Source organism: Atractosteus spatula, chromosome 1 (assembly GCF_055471065.1).
Source record: "Atractosteus spatula isolate fAtrSpa1 chromosome 1, fAtrSpa1.hap1, whole genome shotgun sequence".
Taxonomy (NCBI): Eukaryota; Metazoa; Chordata; class Actinopteri; order Semionotiformes; family Lepisosteidae; genus Atractosteus; species Atractosteus spatula.
Window position 1 is genome coordinate 58,469,548 of NC_142706.1, and position 12,447 is coordinate 58,481,994.

At 49.2% G+C, this 12,447-nt stretch overlaps 1 protein-coding gene across 2 annotated transcripts in view; it reads left to right on the forward strand.

Annotated features, from left to right (window-relative positions):
• Positions 1 to 12,447, forward strand: part of stat2 (signal transducer and activator of transcription 2) — a 38,441-nt gene that overhangs the window by 17,777 nt on the left and 8,217 nt on the right. For both annotated transcript variants that reach the window (XM_088912698.1, XM_088912706.1), the window contains exons 7-20: positions 1,153 to 1,232; positions 1,842 to 1,993; positions 2,489 to 2,647; positions 4,932 to 5,021; positions 5,293 to 5,352; positions 5,551 to 5,571; positions 5,971 to 6,064; positions 6,613 to 6,660; positions 6,763 to 6,846; positions 7,800 to 7,898; positions 8,534 to 8,669; positions 9,925 to 9,977; positions 11,289 to 11,383; positions 12,156 to 12,295. In XM_088912698.1, the coding sequence (XP_088768824.1) occupies positions 1,153 to 1,232; positions 1,842 to 1,993; positions 2,489 to 2,647; positions 4,932 to 5,021; positions 5,293 to 5,352; positions 5,551 to 5,571; positions 5,971 to 6,064; positions 6,613 to 6,660; positions 6,763 to 6,846; positions 7,800 to 7,898; positions 8,534 to 8,669; positions 9,925 to 9,977; positions 11,289 to 11,383; positions 12,156 to 12,295 (1,311 nt within the window). The remainder of the gene's footprint in view (positions 1 to 1,152; positions 1,233 to 1,841; positions 1,994 to 2,488; positions 2,648 to 4,931; positions 5,022 to 5,292; positions 5,353 to 5,550; positions 5,572 to 5,970; positions 6,065 to 6,612; positions 6,661 to 6,762; positions 6,847 to 7,799; positions 7,899 to 8,533; positions 8,670 to 9,924; positions 9,978 to 11,288; positions 11,384 to 12,155; positions 12,296 to 12,447) is intronic.

The window sequence follows — 12,447 nt, forward strand, 5'->3', positions numbered from 1 at the left end:
AGGGTGTCCAGTCCTGGTCCTGGGGGGGGTGTCAGTGTGTCTCCAGGTGTCCAGTCCTGGTCCTGGGGGGGGTCAGTGTGTCTGCAGGGTGTCCAGTCCTGGTCCTGGGGGGGGTGTCAGTGTGTCTGCAGGGTGTCCAGTTCTATTCCTGGGGGGGGTGTCAGTGTGTCTGCAGGGTGTCCAGTCCTATTCCTGGGGGGGGTCAGTGTGTCTGCAGGGTGTCCAGTCCTGGTCCTGGGGGGGGGTGTCAGTGTGTCTCCAGGTGTCCAGTCCTGGTCCTGGGGGGTGTCAGTGTGTCTGCAGGGTGTCCAGTCCTGGTCCTGGGGGGGGGTGTCAGTGTGTCTGCAGGGTGTCCAGTCCTGGTCCTGGGGGGGGGGGGTGTCAGTGTGTCTGCAGGGTGTCCAGTCCTGGTCCTGGGGGGGGGGGTCAGTGTGTCTGCAGGGTGTCCAGGTCTCTTTAAACAGCAGCACCTGAAGAGTTGGGAGAAGCTGTTCAATTGGTCCATTTAAGCCACTAATGAGCTGAATGAGTTCTGAGCTAAGCTGGAAGGAAAACCTTGCAGACCCACCAGGACCTTCAGGACCAGGTCTGGACACCCCTGGGCTTGAAGACTCAGGCTCACATTAAGGCAGGGCTCGGTCAGTATATTCTAGACATGCCGGATTGGTGTTCTCAATGGCTTCTTTAGCTCCTCAGTCCCAAAGCTGGAGATTTGGTGTCACTCTGTGCGTGCTGTTTCTCAGAAATCGCGGGCTGGGTTTCGGGCACGATGGGGAAAGGAGAGGGGGCCTGGGGTTGTCTTGGCCGAGATCTGTGGCTGTGGTTGTAATTGGTTCTTGGGGTGTGGCTTCTGGGCGGTGTGGTGGCTCTGTGGCTAAGGATCTGCGCCTATGGCTGGAAGGTTGCCGGTTCGTATCCCGCGGCCGGCAGAGGGATCCTACTCCACTGGGCCCTTGAGCAAGGCCCTTAACCCCAGCTGCTCCAGGGGCGCCATATAACTGACTGACCCTGCGCTCTGACCCCAAGCTTCTCTCCCTGTCTGTGTCTCAGAGAGAGCAAGCTGGGGTATGCGAAATACAAATTCCTAATGCAAGAAATTGTATATGACCAATAAAGTGATCTTATCTATCTTATCTTATCTTCTGCTTCCAGGCAACGCTAACGAGAAGGAGAGGAAAGAGGAAATGCGGATCCTGCAGGAGCTGCTCAATCGACTGGACACCTCCAGGAAGGTAGGCTGGGGTTAGGGAGGGTGCCGTGAGATACTAAAGACCAGATCGGGGGGCTAGTCCTTGACTCTGCTCGTCCACTTGTCAGTGTCCTGTCCTTAATTGCTTAATTGAATGAAGACCTGCAGTGGAGATGGGACTGGCCTCTGCACTGCCCTGGTTTGGACCTCTTCCGGTCAGCTCCATTCCAGGACTTTGATACAACCAGTTTCATAATTGCTATATTGGGCCTACTGATTATCAATTAAAGAACTGAGTTACTCTGACACTTGTGGTGTTGGAATTATGTTGTGTAGAGGACCTGAGAGTGTGGGGTGGGACTGGTGACTTGGAGCAATGTCTTTCAACTAGAGGCTGACCAGTTTTGTAATTGAACAGGATGCTCTTTCTGACAGACAGGGGTTTAGACTGAGTTTCAACCTGTATCTGGGGCCTTACCCGGAGGCAGCTCTTGGAAGGAGTCCCCCAGAGAAGCTGGGGTCCCCCACCCTAGAGATCCAGCTCATCTGTCGTCTTTCTCCTGACCCCCTGCCTTTCCCATTTCTCACTCTTCCTCCTATCCCTGCTCCTTTTCTCCCTCCCCCTCCTCCTCCTCCTCCCTGCCCTGCCCAGGCCCTGCTGGGACAGATGAGCAGTGTCCTGGATCTGGCGGAGGAGCTGCTGAGCTCGCTGGTGGGGGAGGAGCTGCCAGCGTGGCGGCGGCGCCAGCAGAAGGCGTGCATCGGGGCGCCGGACAGCGTGTGCCTACAGCAGCTGGAGCGCTGGTACGCCCGGCCCGGGGTGGAAAACTCACTTAAAAAGCCGTCCGTCATCCCTTTAGATCAGTCGTCGGGCGTACAGTGATCTCTGCAGGGTGCGAGTAGCTAGCACGTAAAGTAATGGATCACAACTTAAACCATTAGCAATGTCCACCCTCATCCGATTTAAAAGAGTAATCCCTTACATGGGAGCTTGTAGATTAAAAGTAATCGGCTTGGAATATAAAAAAAATATGCGTGAATTATGAGTACTGTCTTGTCTGAACACCAAACAGAAGGACTTTCACTTTTTTTGCTCCAGTGCAACATATTAGGAATTGTTGTTCAGTTTCCAAGTTAAAAAAAAAAAGCTAAATGATTTTTCCATATTGAGAAATAAAAGATTCTTTCTGTTCTGGACCCAAACTGCCGATTAGCTGCTGTGTAGCCAAAAGCAAGCCTTGGAATAGAGAGGAGCCCCTGTCTTATGTCCTGTGTGTTGATGTGTGTGCGTATGTGCAGGTTCACAGTGGAGGCCGAGAGCCTGTTCCAGCTGAGGAAGCTCCTCAAGAAGCTGGAGGAGCTGATGGGCAAGGTGACCTACGAGGGCGACCCCTTCAAGACCCAGAAACCTGCCCTGCAGAAGAGAGGGGACACCCTGCTCAATGAGCTGCTCAAGAGGTGAGCGCATAGGGCCACTGCCAGCGCCCATGTTTGGGCACTATAATCATTAAAGGCTGCGTGGCAGCATGGTGATGCCTCAACTCTACATTCAGTTGTGGACTGGAGCACCTTCTGTGTGGAGTATGCATGTTCTCCCCAAGTTTGCGAAGGCTTCCTCCCACCTTCCAAAGACAGATTCCTGTCTGTGGGCCATGTGAGGTTGTGCTAATGACTTACCTGCAAGGTATCGGCCCTAACAATTCCTTTCAAATATGTCAATGGCATGCTTGAGCCCAGAGGCCCAGCAGCGCGACACCTGTCCTGGTTTCTGTGATGTTCGGTGGTGGTTCCTCTCTTCCCCCGTCGCAGTGCTGATACCTTTGTGTGCAGCAGGGTGGGGGAATGTACTCGTGGGTACATCGGTGTCCGTAGAGACCGTCTGAACCACCAGTCTTCCACCTAGGAGTACAGAGCCCGTACACATGCCAAAAACCATCTCTGTCATCCAAGAAGAGAGTTTGCTGTGTGCTGTGTGTTTGTTGTGTGGCCTCACAGGCAGAGAGACAGGATACACTTGGCATCTGTCGAAGTGCTGGCCTAGTGTGAGCCGAGGTCTGCTGTGGGTCTGTAGGATTGCTGTGCTCTCTCTGTCTCTCCCTCTCTCTCCCCCACTTCCCTCTTCTCTCCTTCTACCTCCTTTTCTCTTCCCCTCGTTCTCCCCCTCTCAGTTCAATTCCAGGTGCTTTATTGGCATGACCAATGAGTAAAATCAGTGTTGCTAAAGCAGAACAAATACCATTAACATAAAACAAAACATTTATAAAGACACAATCATAAGATCTTTACATATAACCATATGGAGCATTATTGGGAGACAGCCTCACTGTTCCTCAGGCTGTGACAGGAGATCAATGGGCTGCCAGTTCAACTGAGTTCCCTCCTCCTTCTCCCAGTAGAATTGGGAGCTGTTGTGATTCTGGCAGGTGTTGAAATTCTGGGATTCGTTTTTGTTAATTTGGGGAAGAATGTCTAATCCCAGAATATTGCAGTAGGAAGTGCACTTCTGTCTCTATTTCTCCCCGCTGGCAGTGGGAGCACAGCCTGTCCTCTCTGGGCAGCCAGGTCTGTCTATGTCCAGTTTCTATGGCCAGGCTTTGGTCACTGAGCCTGTACTTCGTCAGGGTCCGTTTCTTTTTGCTGTTTTTTATCTTGGTCAAATATTCGGCTAGTGTGTATTGTCTATTTAGGGTTCTGTAGCATTCCAGTTTATGGTGTGTGTGTGTGAGAGAGATATTACTGTTTGATCTGTGCTGTGCTGTGGTTGGCTCTGATTTAGGGTGCTCTAGCAGTGCTGTCCTGAGGCTGGCTGTTGTTGGTGTGGCTCAGGTCAGTGAGCCTCAGGACCAGCTGGCTCATGGGTCTCTTTGTTGGGCTCGGCTCTTGGCTCTGCAGGGCCTTCTAGTGGTAGGAGTTTTGGTCGCTGCTTTTTAGGTGTAGCCAATACTTTATTACTCTCTTCTATATGTTTATCAATAGTGGGTATTGGCCTAATTTGGCACTGCATGCGCTGTTAGGAGTTTTTCTCCACACATGGAGGATATTTCTACAGAACTCCATGTGAAGAGTTTCTGTGGGGTGTTTGTCTACTCACAGATCAGGATTACACTAAATGGGACCTCACACTTCACTGATATATAGGGCAATGGGTTGGATTACACTTTGAAATATTTGGAGCCAGAATCTTTTTGGTGGATTGATGTTGAAGAGCCTCCTTCTTATTGCGTAGAAAGCCCTGTGTGCCTTCTCTCTTAGTGCCTTCATTGCCAGGTCAAAACTCCCAGAAGAGCTGATGGTGAGACCGAGATATGTGTAGCTGGATGTGTGCTCCAATGTGTTGTTGTTAAGTGCGAAGTGGTACTTGTTTCCCTGATGTCTTGCTTTCTTCTGGAAAACTATTACTCTGGTCCAGATTGACTGTTAGCGCCCAGGTCTGACAGTATGGCTCCATCTAGGTTCCCCTCTCTCTAACTCTCTCCCTCCTTCTCTCTCTTCAGATTCAAATTCAACATTCAAACAGCTTTATTGGCATGACTAGTAAATTACAGTGTTACCAAAGCAGATACAATCAATACATCACAGGACATTTACATACAACACGTAGAACATTATTGAGAGACAGGCTCTTCTCTGGGCTCAGCAGTGCCAAACTCTCCCTCTCTCTTCCCTGCTCTCAAATTTCAAATTCAAATTCCCTCTAGCTCTCTCCCCTCCTCTGTCTAACTCTCTCCTTCTCTTGTCCCAGTGCCTTCATTGTGGAGACGCAGCCCTCTATGCCCCAAGGCAAGGGTCCCCTGGTGCTGCGGACCAACGTGCAGTTCTCGGTCAAGACCAGGTTAGTGTGTCCGCCACAGGGTGCTGTTAGAGGGTTGTCCCTTGTTATTGTCACTGGTGGTGTTGAGGCACCAGCGGGACTTTGGTATTATAATATCAGGCTGGTGCTCTGAGTATACTTTTAAGTCCCGAAATAAAAATGGATGATTATCGATGAACGAAGATGTTGATGAATTCTGCTGCTTTCTCTCCTGTAGTCTAAGACTGACCAGAGTTTTGCATTATTGTTAAATACAAAGCTTTAATCTTGGTTTTGTTTTCTTGATGGACAGACTCCTCGTCAAAGTGCCAGAGCTGAACCACTCCATGAAAGTAACTGTGGCGATTGACCGGTGAGGTCACACACCTGCACAGTCTTCCCTGTGCACTGTCATCTCTCTCTCTTGTGCTCGCTCGCCCTCCGTGCACGCTCACCCTGCCGCAGGCTCGCGTGCACTATTGCCTTCACACTTTCTCCCTCTCGATTTTGTGTGCACTCTCCTTCCCTCTCCTGCATCCCTGCTAACATGACTCTTTCCTTCTGTTCGCAGGGATGCTCAACCAGTGAAAGGGTGAGTCTGTTGTCATATTTTGACTTCCACGCAAAGAATGGGTTAAATCTACAGTTCTTCACAGCAGGTGATCATATGTCTAACCAGCCAATTGGATGTTTGGCTGAAAACCACTCGTGTATTTAATTTGTAGTTCCAATTTTATCGTCACTCTGTCAGACATTAGGCTGACAAATCATGTTGTTTATCCCTTAATGAGAGGGACTCTGTTTAAAGAGGGTCCAGACTCCAGTAATAAATATGGGGGTGGAAGAGACAGGTTTCAGGATTAAAATATGAAGGAAATGGGTTCCAGGATTAAATATGGAGAAGGAGGGGACGGGCTCCAGGACTAAATGTGGAGGAGAAGGGGATAGGGCAGACTTGTAGTCCTCCAGTCTTATGAAACTGTTTCTTCAGGTATCGCCGGTTTAATGTGTTGGGGAACAGCAGCAAAGCTCTGAACATGGCTGAGTGCACTAACGGGGGTATGGTGGCAGACTTCCGACACCTGGTGAGTAAATCTGGAGCTACTGGAGAACAGAATAGCAAACCAGACTCTGGGATTCCCAACTCTCCATGGTTTCCTGTCTCCTGAAACCTGCCGAGTCAGGACAGAGTTTAAACCAACACTGGATCATCCCAGCTCATTTCTCTCCTGACTTCATCTGTCATGAGAATAGGCCCCCATTTTATAGCACCAGAACAAATCATTTTCTGGGTTTTTGTATCATCTCTTAATCATCGCTATGACTGTGAGCAGGTGAGCGTACCTCTGCCTGACATACTGTGAGACTCCCACTGGGACCCTGTTGGGGGAACCTTCCGGTCTGGTACTCCGTACAGATCCTGTCCAGGGACCTGTCCAGGATGTAGCTCTGCCTGGCACCCTTTCCAATCCCACCTGGCATCTTGTCTGGGGTACATACAGTACCTTCCTGGCACTCTGTCCCATTTCTGTCCGGCGCCCTGTCCAGTTGTCTTGTCTCCAGCACTACGCAGCTCTTCCTGTTGGTCAGTCTGACCTCAGACTGCTCTCACGTCTGTCCTCTCATCCCGCAGACGCTGAAGGAGCAGAAGGCAGGCAACGGAGGCAAGGGGATGAACGACGTAAGTCCCAGTTCTCTTCCGCTTGTGCTCTCCTGGTCCGCTCCTTCTGTCTGATCCTTTCACTGCTGAGCCACTGTTCCTGTCTGGCCTCTCTCACTGCAGGGCACGCTGAGTGTCACAGAGGAGCTGCACATCATCAGCTTTGAGACGCATTTCGAGTGGTGCGGCGTTTCTGTGAGGCTGGAGGTAAGCCTGCCTTTTCCACATCTTCCTCTCGTCCCCCATCATCATCGCCATCATCTTCTTTTTCTCGCTGAAGCATGATGCAGTGAGCTGCAGATTGCTTTTGTGTGTTTAAATCGAAATGCTTTAGTTCCGAGGCTCCTTCAGCACCGCAAAACATCTGCAAGTTCTGTGCAGTGCCTCCTACTGGGTGGTCAGCATCTTGCTGTGTTGTTGTTGCCTCTTTAAGTCTTGACTGCCCATGCAGGGTTCTGGGTCCTATACCAAATGCTCATGGGCTCGAGAGAATCCCTCACTGGGGTCCTGTGCTTTTCTTGCGGGGTAACGGAACAGCTCAATCTAAACATAATCCCGCCAAGGCTGAGTGCAGAAACGATGGCGGAGTCCAAACCGCAATTGACCACAGTGCTCAGGTGACTGGGGTACTAGGGTAACACCACCCAGGAGAGAAAACGGGGTCAAAGGAGGAAGAGAACTTCCTAGTCAGGAGTCAGTCTGTCTTCAGCTTGTGTTGAATGTATCTTTTTCCTGTGTTGCAACACAGCTTGGATTTACAGTAGGCCAAAACTCCTTAAAACTCTTAGTGGGCAATGGCCTGGAGAAATTGTGCTTTATTATTTTTATTGAGTGCTTTGTCATTTTTCTTCTATTAATCTCTATATACTGTATGTTACTGAGGAAGAATGTAGCATTGCATCCAGAGGGAGGTGCTATGTTCTTAGCCCATTTTGACACTTTGGGAACCTGGGATAATCACTGGATAATCCGGGGGTTGATTTGTCCCCCAGAAGGATTGGAACTTGGTTTGATTTAGCAAATGTTCTCTGAAACCCTGGAACCTCACCTGGCGCAGAAATGTTTTTCAGCCAGCCTGCCCTTGCAAAAGGCAGACGCAGGCGATTCCTAGAGGCAGGTGTTCGGCTCTCTAATGCCCACTGTCCCGCTGTGCCCCACAGACCTCCACGCTGCCTGTGGTCATCATCTCCGGCGCCAGTCAGCAGCAGAATGGATGGGCTTCAGTCCTGTGGTTTAACATGCTATGCACTGACCCTAAGGTAAGATGACAAAAGAAATGAGGTATTTTGATAAAAAATATTATTTGCACATTTCATTCTGAATGAGTTCCTGCTCCTGAATTTAGGTTTTTGCGTCCCTAGTGCCAATGGAAATTGGGCTCCCATTGCAGAACAGTGTAATCCACCCCAGGACCTTCCTGTGCTGGGTTCTTGTATCCAAGACAACACCAGGTGCTGGAGATCTCAAGCCCTTCTTGGTTTTTGAGCATAATAGTTCAAATTTGTGAACTCTTGCTTTACTCCGCTGTAAAAGCCAGCAGTTTGCGGTAAAACTTGGAATGAATCAACCTGCTGTGGCAGAGGCTGTATAAATTTCTTTCCAGTTCTGTAGATTGCAGGCTGGGAGGATCTGGTAAGATGTGAAAGGGAACATAATCTGCCCTTATCGGAAACATCTAAAGTCTTAGAAATCATTGTAGAGTCCACGTGTGATTGTGATGGACGTCATTAAAAATATCGGTGGGTTTTCTGAGTCACTCGGAAACATCTCTGTTTTGCTCTGCTCCTCTGCTGAAACCTTTGAGTTGTAACACCCTGTCCAGGGGTCTTGGGGTGGTGCCCGTCACCTGTTCAAGGAACCGCCTAAGTCCCTATTGTTTCCCCCATTTTGCCAGAACATAGAATTCTTCAACAACTCCTCGACCGCGACCTGGCCTCAGCTGGCGGAGATGCTGAGCTGGCAGTTCCTGTCGATGACAAAGAGGGGGCTCGACTCAGACCAGCTCAGCATGATTGCGCAGAAGCTCTTTGGTGCGTATGCCTCTGCTGGGCAGGTGTGTCGTGAGGGGGACTCTTTAGATAGATAGATACTTCATTGATCCCGTGAGGGAAATTGCAGTGCAACAGCAGCTTAACACAGACAACACAGCAACAGCGTAACGAATGGTACAATAATAATAATACAATACAATCAGTACAGTGAGAAGTGCACTAAAAAGAGTTACTCACAGTCCAGAACACACAAAGAACAAACCAGAACAGAACAGTACACAAAAAGTTGTATTGCACAATATAAATATAAATGTATGGCACAGGTCGCACATGAGCATTCTCAAAAAGAGCTTTGTCTTCTACCCACAGTTACCTGAACTGTGTGTGAGTTCAAATACTTTAAAAAGTTAAGTATATTCAGGCCCAATGGACATCTGATCCAGAAATCCTCTTCCTGGTTATCGGCTGTCTGGGAAATGAGGGCGGATCCTCTGTGTGCAGAATCGCCAGGAGGAAGAAATCTAATCTTTCCGGCAGCAGATCAAGAGACCAGGAACAGTGATCCGAGTTTGAAATTTTGGAAGAGTTTGTGTGAAGTCTAGGAGAAAGCCAGTTTTTTTTCATAGGTTATCTGCTCAGTGTTAGAGAGGGACTGATGAAATCACTTTTTGTTGTGTTTTTTATTTTTAGATTTTTTTTGTTCCTCCACTGTAAATAGAAGAGCCCTGGTTTGTACCTTACAGCTGTGTTTGTATGTCTGTACTTTTTTTAGAGCAGCCTGAGCCAGATGTCACATGATACAATACATTTGTAATAGGACAAGTCAAACTTCATTCCATACTTAAAACTGGAAACACATAGCTGAACAGAGAAGGTGAACCTTCACCTGACAGTGGCTCGGCAGCCAAGATGCTTTTTCATTCTACTGTGATTCAGCTACCCAGTGAAACTTAATGTATGTCTGGCTGCTGTCCAGCAGGAAGAAAGGGCAGGATAGACAGGCAGACGCCCCCTGTGACTGGCCCACCCACCAGATGGCTCCTTTTCACAGCCACAGCTGCCTCCCTGTAATTCAAGTGAAAAACAAGTAAAACAAGTGTTTCAGTTAAGAATAATGGACTTTTAAGGTAATTTTTTCCAATGTCCCTTACTGCAAAGTGATCCTAACCTGCACTAGAGCCCGTATTTTTAGTGCAGCTTTTGTTCTGTGCCTTGCACGTGTGGTACGCAGGCTTGCATCAGTCCTGACTTGCTGAGTAGCCGGTCGACTGACCTGACATCTTGTCGCCTGCAGGGAAGCAGCAGAACTACGACTCCTTCAGGGTCACCTGGGCGAGGTTCTCCAAGGTGTGAAGTCTTCCGTTTCGTTTCTGACATCCTGCTTCCTCTGCTGAACAGCTCTACTCAGTCGGGACCCGGATCAGCGATCCCTAACTCCATATTCCCAACTAAGCAGCCTTCCTGTGGTTTTACTGTGTTTTCACTTCAGTCTAATAATGATAATGATAATGTTAATAATAATGTTGCTTTATTAGCCCTATACAATTTCTTGCATTAGGAATTCATCTTTTCACATACCCCAGCTTGCTCTCCCTGAGACACAGACACACAGACAGGGAGAGAAGCTGGGTGTCAGAGTGCAGGGTCAGCCATTGTACAGCGTCCCTGGAGCAGTTGGGGTTAAGGGCCTTGCTCAGGGGCCCAACGGAGTAGGATTCCTCTGCCGGCTGCGGGATTTGAACCGGCAACCTTCCAGTCACAGGCACAGATCCTGAGCCGCAGAGCCACCGCTCTGCCCATTAGTCTGCCATGTTTTCCAACAGAATGTATAATTTGCTACATTATTACTATTAATCTCACTGAGCTTTGCTGCTCTGTGTTGTATTTCTACACTGTTCTCCCTGAGCTTTACTACTCTGTTCTGTGCTTCTACCACAGTTTCACTGGGCTTTGCTGCTATGTGTTGTTTCTACCCTGATCTCACTGGGCTATACTGCACTGGACTGTGCTTTAACCCTGACCTCACTGGGCTTTGCTGCAGTTCTATTTTTAGGTTTCCTCAAATAGACACAGGTAACACTCTCAGACCTGTGTGGAAGCCCAGTCTAATGATTTCGATATTTTACATTAGTCCTGACTAATGAAATAATTGAACACAGTGCCATCTTTGATTGCCCTGAATGCGTCTTCCAAAGCCACTTGCACAGGAGGTCAGTGTGAATATTCAAAGGAACAAGTAAAAGGTTTATTCCATGCTATGAAGCCTTCTTGAGAAAGACAGGGCAGACAGCAAAGATTAAATAGCACAGAAGAACAAAAGCTTGGAGAGGGGAAGGGGCAGGAGAGCCAGGGAAGCCACTCAGGAAGTACAAAGTGCAGAAGTCTCTTTTGTAAGGAGCCGCGGAGCTAGAGAGAGTAAGGAGGAGCTTCTCCCCCTGCTGGGCAGGAGGTCAAACAGCAGCAGAGCAATTCCAAAATGCTGTGGTGCTCTGAGACCCTTACCACAGGAGAGGGTGGAACGATCTGCCATCTTCTCCAGCGTGTTTTCTGGTTTTATTGCCCCAGTCTTGATAAAGGCAGAGAGAAGGTTGATGTTTGTTTGTTTTTTGTGTCCTGTGGCTGTGTCCCTGAGCTGAGGAATCTGCTCTTTTTTTGCAGGAGAACTTGCCTGGTCTGGGCTTCTCCTTCTGGCTGTGGTTCGATGGTATCCTGGTGCTGGTGAAGAACTTCCTGGAGAAACTGTGGAAGGACGGGTAGGTCGCTAGGTCACAGAGTCACAGGAGTGGGCAGAGAACATGATAGAAGTTTAACTACACAAATACTAGTAATAAGAGCAGCAGTAGTGGGAGCAGGAGCTCTAATAAGAGCAGGAGTACAAATAGCTGCAGTAGTGGGAGCAGCAGTATTAATAGGAGCAGGAGTATTAATAGCTGCAGTAGTGGGTGCAGGAGTACTAATAAGAGCAGGAGTACAGATAGCTGCAGTAGTGGGAGCAGCAGGAGTATTAATAGCTGCAGTAGTGGGAGCAGCAGGAATGGGAGCAGCAGGAGTATTAATAGGAGCAGGAGTGCAGATAGCTGCAGGAGTGGGAGCAGGAGTGCAGATAGCTGCAGGAGTACTAATGGGAACAGGGGTATTAATAGCTGCAGGAGTACTTATGGGAACAGGAGTATTGATAGCTGCAGGAGTACTTATGGGAACAGGAGTGCAGATAGCTGCAGGAGTACTTATGGGAACAGGAGTGCAGATAGCTGCAGGGGTACTAATGGGAACAGGAGTATTGATAGCTGCAGTAGTGGGAGCAGGAGCACAAATAGCAGTAGTAGTGGAAGCAGTACTAATAGGAGCAGGAGTACTAATACCAGCAGTGGTGGAAGCAGGAGTACTAATAGGAGCAGAAGATGGAGATGTAGCTGTGTGTTGAGAGAAGACCTCACACTGACAAGTCGGCCCTCTGCAGGATAGGTGAAGCTCTGCGGTGTGAGGAGGGGCGCTCACTGACAGTCTCCCCCTGTGTCACTGCAGATACATCATGGGTTTTGTGAGCAAAGGAAAGGAGAAGGTGCTGCTGAAGAAGAAGCAGGACGGTACCTTCCTGCTGCGCTTCAGTGAGAGCTCCAGGGACGGCGCCATCACCTTCTCCTGGGTGGAGTACTCTGTTGAAGGTGAGCCCTCAGGGCATGAGGGGGGGAGCTGCAGAGGGGGGGGTGGGCACCAGAAGGAGGGGGAGCACAGGGCAGTCCCATGGATCTCCCTGCAAAAGCGGTTGGCAATGAAGGCCTAGGAGAGTGGTCATCACCCAGCTCTTGCCTTTGAT